Source organism: Pangasianodon hypophthalmus, chromosome 24 (assembly GCF_027358585.1).
Source record: "Pangasianodon hypophthalmus isolate fPanHyp1 chromosome 24, fPanHyp1.pri, whole genome shotgun sequence".
Lineage (NCBI taxonomy): Eukaryota > Metazoa > Chordata > Actinopteri > Siluriformes > Pangasiidae > Pangasianodon > Pangasianodon hypophthalmus.
Window position 1 is genome coordinate 1713121 of NC_069733.1, and position 12310 is coordinate 1725430.

Consider the following 12310-nt stretch of genomic DNA (forward strand, 5'->3'; position numbering starts at 1 on the left):
TATTCCCAAGTATAACATATATGCTATTATACTTTCCTCGTCCAGAAAAAGAAGTTTTAAGAAACATACTGAAAGTACATGAAAGGAGATAGAAGGAAATATTAACACCAACAGGCTTGTTTTTAACACATTCATTCCATCCATTTTCAATACTCATGATCCTACACAGGGCTGTGGGGAGCCTGGAGCCTATCCCAGGGGCCACAGGGCAGGGGGTTGTGTTCCTTGGTGACCCTTGTTTTTTTTTTTCTTAAGAACCTCGGAAGCTTTGCCATCTCTCCATATGATGTCTCTGTGAGATCAGGACAGGAATTGCATGATAGTTCTGTGCGGTTGCTGGCTGTTGCTTCCACCTTCATAACTTGGGGAAAGTTGGCTAAACGTAGCTTAATTTACTGTTCTGAAGCTTCAGTGGCAGAAATGGCAAAGAAAGAAAGAAAGGTCTACATATTAAACCAGCTGTGGAAGGACATAGCTCGATATGAAGTTTGGATGATGAAATACCTGATTAATGCACAATTCTGTCCCCTGCATTTAAAACTTCCTGCTGCACCAGCGCCATCTTGCGGCCGCTGATGATGACGGTGAGATTTCCACATCCGGTGTGATCATGTGACACTCTGCTTGTTACAGCAGCTGAAACGGAGCTCAGTTACATAAAGCACTGACTGAATTATTCATTATTCGTTTCTGCCACTTGGCATATAATGTGTGGAAATATGACTGTGTACAGGAAGGAGTGTGTGTTTGGGATCCAGTAGAAAAGAGGTGCTTCTGCTACTTTGTGAAGCACACACACCTTGAGATGATGACTGTTGTCACTATACTTTTTGCATAGTTTTTGTTCAGAGCATTCCACTTTTTTTTAATGATGTACTAATATTAAACGCCTGTTAAGTTACTAAAACAACTTTTACAGTCACACACACTATGCAGTACCTCTACACTGCCCTCACAACAGGAAGAAATGTCACTGCTGTAGGTCTGGTGGATGGAGAGCAGTTTGTGTCCTACAACAGCAACATCAAGAAGCTGATCCCAAAGACAGAGTGGATACAGAAGGTCCACACTGATGATCAGCACTTTACAAAAGTGCACCCTATATTTTAGTACAAATTTTGTTATAGATGTTTATTTTATGACTTCTTATTGAGTTAGTACAAAAACATTGAGTCAGTACAAAACATTTTAGATTTCTAATCATTACTTTTCTAGCTAAAATAAATCTTACAGAGAAATGCATTTATGTCAGTAAAGAAAGCAGCATATTAATGTAACAGAGCACTTTTCAGACAAAAACCAGAATGAAGGCTGCTGGATTTTGCTGCAAAAACAGAAGCATGTGTGACAGTCAGTCCTTAAAAACTGCCACACCAGAGTGATCAACCGTGTGCTCATATAGTTTTGTGCATAAACCGTGTGTACGCATGTTTCTAGGCATTAAATGGGATTCATCAAGTTTTGCTAATGCATGAGGATGTGTGTATATTTCCACACACACTCCTGACCATGTGCATGCAGGAGCCTAGTGGTAGAAAAGTGTAATAGCAGATAAACTGATTTTAAGGAACTTCCATTCCACTTATTGTTCATCATCATTTCGGTGCTCACACGATGCAGACAGATGAACAGACTTAATGTAAAGTGAAATCCTATAAAAGGCACATTTAAAGAGGGATTGGGATTATGCCGTGTTTAAAGATTTGGCTCATGCAGCACTGAACACACTCCAGCACACTCCTTCGTCCTTCACAACACACACACACACACACTGATACTGTACATACTCCAACACACTCCTTCATTACAGCACACACACACTCTGATAGTGTACACACTCCTTCATCCTTCACAACACACACACTCTGATAGTGTACACACTCCAGCACACTCCTTCACTACAACTCACACACACACACACACACACACACACACACTGATAGTGAACACACTAATAACACTATTTCACCACAACACACACACAGGCTCTGATAGTGAACACACTCCAACACACTCCTTCACAATGCACACACAATCTGATAGTGAACACTAATAACGCACTCCTTCATCCTTCACAACACACACTGTGCTAGTGTACACACTCCAGCACACTCCTTCATACAACACACACACACACACTGATTGTGAACGCACTAATAACACTATTTCACCACAACACACCCTCACAGGCTCTGACAGTGCATTCACTAATTACACAGTCCTTCAATACAACACACAGTCTGATAGTGTACACCAGGGGTGTAACCTGGCCTGGGCATTCGGGACTGTAGCCCCAAAAGATTTTTCTTTAGTCCTGAATAATTCTCCACTTGGAGTGGTTTGTCATTATGTAACTGAACGTCAGTAGAAGAAGACAGCACTGTTGTTTTGTATTTTCAGTGAAAGAGCAATCAGACAGGATTTACAGGAAAATACATGGAAATACTCTTGTCTTATTGGCTGACGGGTCTCAGTTCTGCTAAACGCTAGCTCACACAGTCAGTTAGTGTGAGGGAAAAATGGATGTACCCTGTTGTTGTTGTTTTTGTTTTTTTTTTTACCAGCAAATGGGTTAAAACTGAAACACTAGCGTCCTCTCATGCTGAACCAGGAAAACAAGGTGTGTAAATGTCTATTTGAGTTCTTTGTGAACATGATATGACTAGAGCATAAGGACAGCTAACATACTTTGCATGACACTGTAACAGCTAAACCCATACAATGATAGCTTAGTTGTGCCTCCCCTTGGCTAGAGACACCAACCTAGCAGAGTCTCCTTTTAGATAGCCAAAAAGTGTTAGATTTTATCAGTCTGGTAGTCCTGCAAACAGTGGTAACACCCGAGGCAAGTTTTAGGATTAAATCCAACTTTTTGTCCAATTTTCACATTTTTAAGCAATTAGCCCTCACATGCAAAAAAAAAAAAAAAAAAAGTATGGAAACAGTCTGTTTAGGTGTATGTGCACACTAATAACACACTCCTTCACTAAAACACACACACTTTCACTTCAAAATACACACACACACTCATAGTGTGCACATTAAACACACACTCCTTCTCTACAATACTTACCCTCATACTGCACACAATAATGTACACGGTAATGACACACTCTGTCCCTGCAACACACACACTTGCACACGCTACTGTCATTTATGCTATAAATAAATAAATCTGTCAGAGAGTTTTAATATTTACGTCTCTGTGTCTCTGCAGTTCGTTCCGAGGCATCACTGTTCCAGAAACACTCTCCTTCTCCAGAGGTGGTGTGTCATGCTACAGGTTTCTTCCCCAAAGCAGTGATGATCTCCTGGCAGAAGGACGGAGAGGAGGTGCATGAGAACGTGGAGCTCAGAGAGACGTTACCCAACCAGGATGGAAGCTTCCAGAAGAGAAGCATTCTGACAGTTCCAGCTGAGGAGCTGCAGAAACACACCTACACCTGCGTGATTCAGCACAGCAGCTTGGAGAAGGAGTTAGTGCTGCCTGTGAGCGAGCGCCGAATCCTGAGAGGTCGGAGAAACACTTTCCTCTAAAACTCCAGATTTACAGTGAAAGCTGATTTATTGCTGCAGCAGATAATAAAGACTCTGTGCTGATTTAACAGGTGGAGGATCAGATGGAGGATCAGATGAAGGGCAGAAATGTGTCATTGCTGCTATAGTCGTGGTTCACATGGTTCTTTTTGCTGTTGCTGCTGAATGTGTGATCTGGAAGAAAAGGAAGTCTGGGGAGAGGAAGAAAGAAACAAAAAATAAGTTCAGCAGAGCAACTGGAGACATTGAACTTGAACTTGGATCTTGTCACATGGACAGAGACGTCAGGAAGGAGCTGGGATGATTCAGCAGCCAATGGACACTTTGCAGTTTGGAAGGATTGCCCTGGACATGACCTTATTCCATGAAACTTTACAAAATCCCTTCAAATAAGGTCATGAGATGAGTGAAAGCAGGAGGTATAAAGAAATTGGGTTTTAAGTGTACAGGAGGTGTGGGAGTAAGACCAGGAGGAGGAACAGTAGGAGCTGAGGGAGAGCAGAGGGGTGTGTGTGTGTTGTTCACTCAGACAGGTGAACCTGGTCATGGAGAGAGGCTTTACTACCGGACATCTTTGTAAGACTGATGGAACATCTGCGATTGTGAGTATGTAATGGTGATCTTTTTTGAAGAAGATGATCTTGTCACTGTAACTTTATAAGTGCAATTACAGTCATGGGGGAAATAAAGTACAATAAATAAAAACATAGAATTGATGGACGATGTACTTTGTTTTTCCATGGCTGTATGTGAAAGAATATACAAATTCCTGGAAGTTATCTGCTTAGAGAATGTGGCTGTCCTGATGCTTCATTGTATTATTACTACAGTATTATGTACTTCTATTTATGCAGTATTCATAATTTTACTAGATTCCAGGTGGCAGAAATGTGTTAATAGGGAAAATCATGTAAATGAGCAACTACAGTGTCCCAAAAGTCTTCATACACAGGGAACTGTGTTTGCCAGCACTGTGTAGGTTGTGCCTTCGTCAGTGGCTGTCTTTCACTTGGAAGTGGATGTCACTTCCGGTCTTTTGAATTTGTTAATTAAGTTTGGCAACAGTGTTGTGTGAGATGTGCTTGCTATGTTTCCTGTTAAAATCCATCGCAACCTTCCCGATCCAGCCATGAGAATGATTTCAGTATGTTCTTCTTTTGTCAAAGGCATTCTTAAAGGCTATCTGAAAAAAATAAATAAATAAAAATATATGTAAATATATATATATATTATTTGTACTGATCAATAAAGTTTCTTTTTAATGGTAGAGAAGATGGGCTGTGTTCTTTTTCTCTTAAATGTAACCTTATTCATGACAAAGTATGTACACAATACATACAGTAGTATGCAGAATCTAACACCAGGCTTTGGGTGAAGCTAATCCATTTTAAACTGGAGGTATTTATTTATTTATTTATTTTTATAAACCTTTACTAATTAAATGTTTAACTGTCTGGGAATGGAGATGGGGATTCTTAAAGAATCAGTGCCAGAAATATGAGATGACTGATTGTGAGTATAATGTATTTGTCAAGTCAGCTTTATTCTCATATCATTCAGGTTTTACAGTATACAAAAACAATTACAATCTCGTGCTACAGTAACCTGCTCCTACAGCACAACAATGTGCAGACAGAGCATACACAAAAACACAAGACAGTTGCATGTATACAGGAAAAAGGCATTGCACATATCAATAGTGCAGACTATATTAGATGGTATAGAGGATACAATAGTGTCTTATAAAGTAGTGATACAGAGGTATGTGGATGATTGTTTACCATCAAACAGTGCAAAAACATACAGTAAACTATGTGAAATAGTAATACATCATGCAGAGTATACACATATACACACACAGGAGACAGCATGTGTCATTTAGCCAAACACATGCAGGGGAAAGGTATTTCAGTGCAGCACAGTCACATCCATAACACGTCCCCATGCACAGCACTTTCACTGAAGCACTGAGCAGAATTTCAGCAGCGCTGGAAACGATTCGCTGAAACCCACTTCTTTTCCAAGTTGTACTTTTGGGCTTGTTAGACAGATTCCGAAGGATTTGAGTACTCCACAAGTTTCTGAACCTTTCTTGCGTTTTTCACGTGTGCATTCGTCTTAGCGTGTTAGCATGCACTGCCACTGACTCAGTTTTGCTGCTTCTTTTCAACTTGTCATCAAGTCCAAATTTGTTCGAGCGTCCCAACGATTATAGCTCATGAAAAGGCCAGTTCAACTGTTTAACTAACTCATTTTGAAGAAGGAAAGTCTAAACGCCATACAGAAAAATTTATAACATGTAAATTCTCAGGCGCCATCTTGCCGCCGCCGCCGCCTCGTCCTTCTTCTTCGCCTTCTTCTTCTTCTTCTTCTGTTGTTTATTGGCGGTTGGCAAACACCTTATAGGTGCATGACCGCCACCTTGTGGAGTGGAGTGTGGATCAGGATGGCTACCTACTACTAACTCCTACTAAATCCTTCTAGAGAGTCCAGTACTTTCTAAAAACAGGAAACTTGCTTTGTAAACTACATCTCTAGAACTCCTTCTTAGGATTTCTTTTATATCGAGTACCATTTTATTTGTTTTAATACAATCCTTAAGTCTCTCTCTGTCCTCCCTATATTTGGGACAATGTACAAACACATGCTCTACAGTTTCTGATGCTTCACAGTAGCCTAGCCATTAGCATGTTTCTTCATTATTTTCAGTGTACTGTTCAGTCCTGTATGACCAAGCTTCATTCTAGAAATCATATCCTCCTCCCTCCTATTTCTGTAACTATTTCTTGTTTCACCTACTTTCCTTTGGATGATATAGTAGTTTCGACCCTTACTTTCTGCATCCCATTCCTCTTGCCATTTCCTTTTGACTCCTGATTTGATTATACTTTTAACCTCAGATTTGCTATATTTTACTGTTAGCTCTATTTCTTCATGCTTAATTGCACTTTTTGCATATTTGTGCCGGAATCCATATGAAATTGATTGTTATACCTGCATAACCCCGCCTCCTTCTTCTTCATCTTCTTCATATGAGGTTTTATGGCGAACCAGCTTCCGGTGCATTACCGCCGCCTACTGGACTGGAGTGTGAAACAGCCGTCCGTCTCCCTGGTTACCTACGTAAGCGTTAAACACCTGCATGAGCGCGCGCACCTGTTTCATATCGGCTCACGTGAACTTTACCTGACTGACTTTATTTTCCCTCGCTAAAGCTCTGAGCACTGCTACAGCGTTGGTGTTCTTAGCTCTAGTATTATTTAAACCCTTCATAATGGACCACCACATCGCTCTGATGATTTTAATCATGCTTCCTTGTGGAGTGTCGGCAGGTGAGTTTTTTTCTTAACCTCGCTGTAGTTCCGTTAGCCAACAACAACAACAACAACAACAACCACCACCACCACCGCCGGTAACGACAAGACTGAAAGACTCTGTGAGAGAACTCATCTGGTTGCTTAAGCAGTACAACATCTTCATTGTTGCCCTGAATGAGAGCAGGCTCTTTTAGGATGAAGGTTTCCTAAAAGAGGAAGCAGTAGGCTACACCTTTGCTCAGAAGGAAATCCTGCTGGTGGATCTTCACAGTGTGGGATTGGCAATCAGAAACACACCCCTCCCCATGTTCCTCTGACCTCTGTCTGTTCTGAGCATGAGCAGGTCATCACAAACAGACTGCTTTAGTCACTGTGACTGGTTTGTTAAATTGGTTTGTCAAATTTAACATGAAAATTCTTTCCAAAGAAATCCTTAACAAATATTCAGATTCATGTTATGTCAGAGTATCCGGAGATTTTGAACAAAGCAGTAAGATTTCTGACATAGTTTCCAACAACATATCTTTGTGAAACTGGATTTTCTACATCTATGCCACGCAAAACGAAATATAGGAAGAGGCCGAGGGTTTTCCTAGACCTCCGTTTGCAGCTTTTCTCCCATCAGCCTGACATCCAGCACTTGGTATCCACCAAAAAACATTAGCTATTTCATTAGGTGAGTAGGAAATATTTAACATTGTGTGTTTACTAGCTGTGTTAAGTGAATTATACACTCACACATACATGGAACCCTTTCATATAGGCAAGTTACATTTGTAACTGAAGTTTTAAACACATAGGTTAAATACTATGGTGGGCCGCAGCATTCAACGCATTGAATGTTCCCAGGAGCACAGTGGGCTACATCATTGCGAAATGCAAGACGTTTGGAACTACAAGGACTTTACCTAGAGCTAGCCGTCTGACCAAACCCAGTAACCGGGCTAGAAGGGCCTTGGTCAGGGAGGTGACCCAGAACCCAATGGCCACTCTAACAGAGCTTCAGAAAGGAACCTGATGGAAAGGAAAACCATCTTAGAAAGGACTCAGAAAGCATGCGCAAAAAGATTCTCAGGTCTGATTTGGAAAAACTCTTCAATTTCCAAGCACTATGTCCTGTGAATCCAGGTACTACTCATCAGCTGGTTAACACCACTGCAGGCAAAAGGGGTGCTTCTAACAGCAGGGATGGGAAGTCTGTTCAGAATTGAGGTAAGAATAAATACAGAGTGTTCCATGAAGAAAACCTGCATCAGGGTGCACACAACCTCAGACTGGGGCGAAGGTTCACCGTTCAGCAGGACAACGACCCGAAGCATACAGCCAGAACAATGCTGGAGTGGCTTTGGGGCAAGTCTCTGAATGTCCTTGAGTGGTTGAGCCAAAACCCAGCTTTGAACCCTGGAGAACTTGTGTAGAAAGAGCTGAAGATGTCAGTTAACAATGAACTGAATGAGCTTGAGATGATCTGCCAGGAGGAATGGGAAAGATGACACAAAAATCCATGTGTGCAGAAGCTGTAACTGCTTCTAAAGGTGCTTCTACAAAGTACTGAATGAAGGGTCTGAATAATTAGCTAAAAAAGATTTTAGTTTTAGAATTTTAATAAATCTGCAAAAAGTCTAAAATCGTTTCTTTCACTATGGCATGTTTTGTAGTGATTAATGGACAAAAAAAATTAGTTTTAAATTTAATTTGTAACAAGTTATAAATCTATAACAAGTTGTTTAAAAAGTGAATGAGATCTGAATACTTACTTTCCAAACCCATTGTACATACATTTTTGAAGGCAATAATAAAATTATTTTATAGTCAGCTACATTTTTCTTTTTTTCTTTAGTTGTTTCAACTGTCATGTGAAGACATCACTTAAACCACAGGTCTTAGCTCAAACCTATGCAGCAACTGTCCATTTTTATCTTTTGAATGTTTTCCAACCACAGACCTGACACTTGGTACATTTGAATGCATAACACTTGAACTGTGAAAACTGACAGTTTCACCTGTGGCTCATCTGCTTCTGACCACCAGCTGCTTTCATACACTTTTTTTCAACTATTGCATTTGCAAAAAACAAACAAAACAAAAAAACAACAAATAACAAGCTTGAAAAATATGTTCCTAATAATTTTTTGTTAAAATGAAGTCTACATGTCTGATTGCTGTGCAACATTTACAGAGCAGTTCACACTACTGATTATCATATAAACAGATGAAAAACTAAAAAAACAGTTTTGTTTTTGACACATATCACCATCCGATTATCCAGATCAGGCATGTTAAAATGGCTATATTAGTTATATTAGTTTGTAAAAGTAAATAAAAAGAGGTCACTGTAAGGTGCTGCAATAAACACTGAGCAAAAGGCTTTTCCCCTATAATACATTAGAGTGAGAGCACAGGGCTGCAAAAGGAATTTTCTGAATAAACATTTCCAACAGTTCCTGCTGTACCATCATGCATCATGAGTATTTAGCAATCTGAAATAATTCCTGCTACAAATTACAATAATAAGTGGAATATAGAATATGAGGTTCTTACAGATGCTATCATATAAAAATAAACTAGGGTAACAAGGTAAACCTGGCAGTTCATTGGAATGAACATCATTAAGTCAGCTGAACTTCTACTGAAATGTGAGGTGTGTGTGTGTGTGTGTGTGTGTTTGTGTGTGATTAAAAAGCTGAGAAACAGGACACTCTTTGCTACAGAGATACTAAGACATCTATTTTAGGTTGTTTTTTCCTGTGAGCCTTTTTTTCAAAGCGTTGTATGCTGGGTAAAGATCCACACCCCCTACACACAGATAAACCAGCATATGATTTGCTCAACAGATTGTTTCCTCTTTGTCTCTTGGCTGATACACAATGGTTCAGTTTTTAACTCTGCATGTGTTTCTCTGTGCCGTGGGTAAGTGTTAATAATCTCATTTATTGCTTTACTAACTTCTTATCATATTTGTAATATATACACATTATTCATTACATGTTAGTGTAACTGAAAAATATAATTATTCAGGAAGCTGCAAATTCTTCTTCTTCAAAAGAAAACTATTCTGTCCAGCTATGAGATTTTTACTGAGAATTTACACAACTTTTTCCCCCAAGTTAAAAATGAAACACAGACGATCAAATCCATTTTAAAACAAACAAACAAAAAAAAAACTCATGTCTTAGCTGTATATAAGTTATTTATAACTTTAAAAAACATATATAACTATAAAATCTGTGTGATGTTGTAAATGAGGTGTGTGTTTTATGGGTTGCAGGTTTGCTCTCAGAGACTCTGTGCTCTTTAACTTTGGAGGCAGAAGCTGGAGATAATGTCACTATTTGGTGCCAACATGATCTGACTGTTACAGATTCCATCTACTGGTTTAAACACACGTGTGATTCAGTTCCACTTCTTCTTGGGTGCAAAAAGTTTAGAACATCAGCTCCATTACAACCGTGTTACTTCTTTACTGAAAGTGAGAGAATAGTGATGTCTGTTCATGGTAAGAACACGTCTCTCACAGTCACTGCAGTAAATGTCTCTGATACAGGACTCTATTACTGCAGCTTTATAGAACTGGACCAGGTTAAGTTTAGAAACTCGATCTTTTTAGAAGTGAAAGGTAAATTTATAAGTGAATAGTTGCAGTAAAAGTTGATTGAGATGACTGTGATTATAAAGATAATGTTTCATTTTTCAGGCATAAATAAAACATTTACTGAGGACAAAGTAACAGGTTTGTTGTTTTCTTCTCACAAAGGCTTCTGTACATTTTTAAATTAAAATATGATGCAGGTTCTCCAAGGTTCAAACTCTTCTGCTGTGTTCTTCATGCTGAATGTGGTGTTTGGTGCCATGATTGTGATTCTTCTTCTCAGTGTCCTGATCCTCATCATCATACTGAAGCACAGAAAAGCTCAGAGAGGTAAACTATTACTCCTGTAATAATAATAATAATAATAATAATAATAATAATAATCTTTGCTTTGTGTTGCTTTAGGTGCTAATGAGGTAAATTTGAGACTACTTTAAACACACACACCGACGTCCAGAATAATTAACCCTGATTTACTTTGTAACAGAAATCGATGCATTTGGGGTTTTTTGTGACGAAGAATTTTTTTAACTTCTCAGTAAAAAAACTTTTATTTGAATACAAATGACAAATAAATTACATCAACTGGACTTTTTAGTGTATTGGGTAAATTTTAAAATATTAATAATGAAATATAATAATAATGCTCATATCTTCTAAGCAGCTCTTGGAACTTCTCAGGTGTAATATTTGGCATCTATACATGAGCCACTAGTTTCCTCTTGTTCTCATCGTTTCTGCTTTAACCAGACGCTGCCTTCTTCAAGTATTTCAGATATTTTTCTGTTCTCTTCTTAGAGCCACGTTATGTTTTTAACATTCTGATCATTTTTTGTAGATATGTATTTTAAAATAGAGGTACCCTTTCCCTTTTCATTCAAAAACCACAGAGGGTGCCAACTTTTTTTAATCCATGAAAGCCTGATGAATATTTATTGGTGTGTTCCAGATGTGTATTAAAACAAAAAGCACAAGATGATCTTAATTCTAGTCATTTCTAAAGAAATTATATATCCAAATGTTAAGCATGCAAAAACAAATCATTAAGCAAAAAGTAAAATCAGCAAAAAATATAGTTTGGACATACTTAATTAATTTTTGAAATAGAATCAGTTTAGATTTGTTTTTGTGTTTTAAAATCAATTTTCGAAAAGAAATCAATAAAAAAAGGCAGGGGTTCTCAAACATTTCTCACATTTCTTACAGTTCTCAACCCTCCTTAGTACAGGTTTATTTATTTAACTAATATAATATATAATATAATATACTTTTCTCTGTTTATTGGTCAAAGAGTTTTTTTATTATTAATAATTCCACAGACATTAGGTGGATATCAAGTTATAGATATTATATAGATATTATTTATAGACTACTTGTTTTTGTGTTATTGAGGTTGGATTAAAACACTTGAATTATAACTATAAAAATAATTAATATAATAGTAATAAAAGTAATAAATATAATAACTGATAAACACAGGAACAATGAAAGCACACATGCCAAAGTCGAAGGAAAAATCCTCAAGGTTCTCCACCACAAAGACTTTATGATCTCTATTAAACCTCACTCCAGCTCAATAAGAACATGCAGAGAAAATATGTTAGGTTTATCTTTATATTTATATTGAATCATTTCTGTGTGTCCTCTGGTTTCCTGCAGGATCCTGATTCTGACTCAGTGCATCACGCTGCACAACACTCCTCTAACCAGAAAACCAAGAAAACCAAGAGAACCAAGTGAAGCCATGAAAAGGTGTTTACCCATGTGGTATATTCTTCAGTCGGACAGAGTAATGTGTGTACGTAATGTCAAATATCATTTACTGTTTACTTAATGTGAAATGTTAAGTATGTTAATATGTTTCTGA

The 12310-nt window shown here is 38.2% G+C and overlaps 1 protein-coding gene across 1 annotated transcript; it reads left to right on the plus strand.

Moving 5' to 3' along the window:
- The first annotated feature begins 2481 nt into the window (after positions 1 to 2481).
- Positions 2482 to 4218, plus strand: LOC128317329 (BOLA class I histocompatibility antigen, alpha chain BL3-7-like). The gene is made up of 3 exons (XM_053229134.1): positions 2482 to 2620; positions 3218 to 3514; positions 3609 to 4218. The coding sequence occupies exons 1-3, from the start codon at positions 2524 to 2526 to the stop codon at positions 3839 to 3841; spliced, it is 627 nt and encodes a 208-aa protein (XP_053085109.1). The 5' UTR covers positions 2482 to 2523; the 3' UTR covers positions 3842 to 4218.
- Positions 4219 to 12310: the final 8092 nt, after the last annotated feature.

Excerpts from the sequence above, each read along its gene's own strand:
- LOC128317329 (XM_053229134.1), top strand. The coding sequence starts at position 2,524 with ATGTACCCTGTTGTTGTTGTTTTTGTTTTTTTTTTTACCAGCAAATGG. Across the intron at positions 2,621-3,217 it reads TGCTGAACCAGGAAAACAAG|TTCGTTCCGAGGCATCACTG; the intron begins GTGTGTAAATGT and ends GTGTCTCTGCAG. Across the intron at positions 3,515-3,608 it reads CGAGCGCCGAATCCTGAGAG|GTGGAGGATCAGATGGAGGA; the intron begins GTCGGAGAAACA and ends CTGATTTAACAG.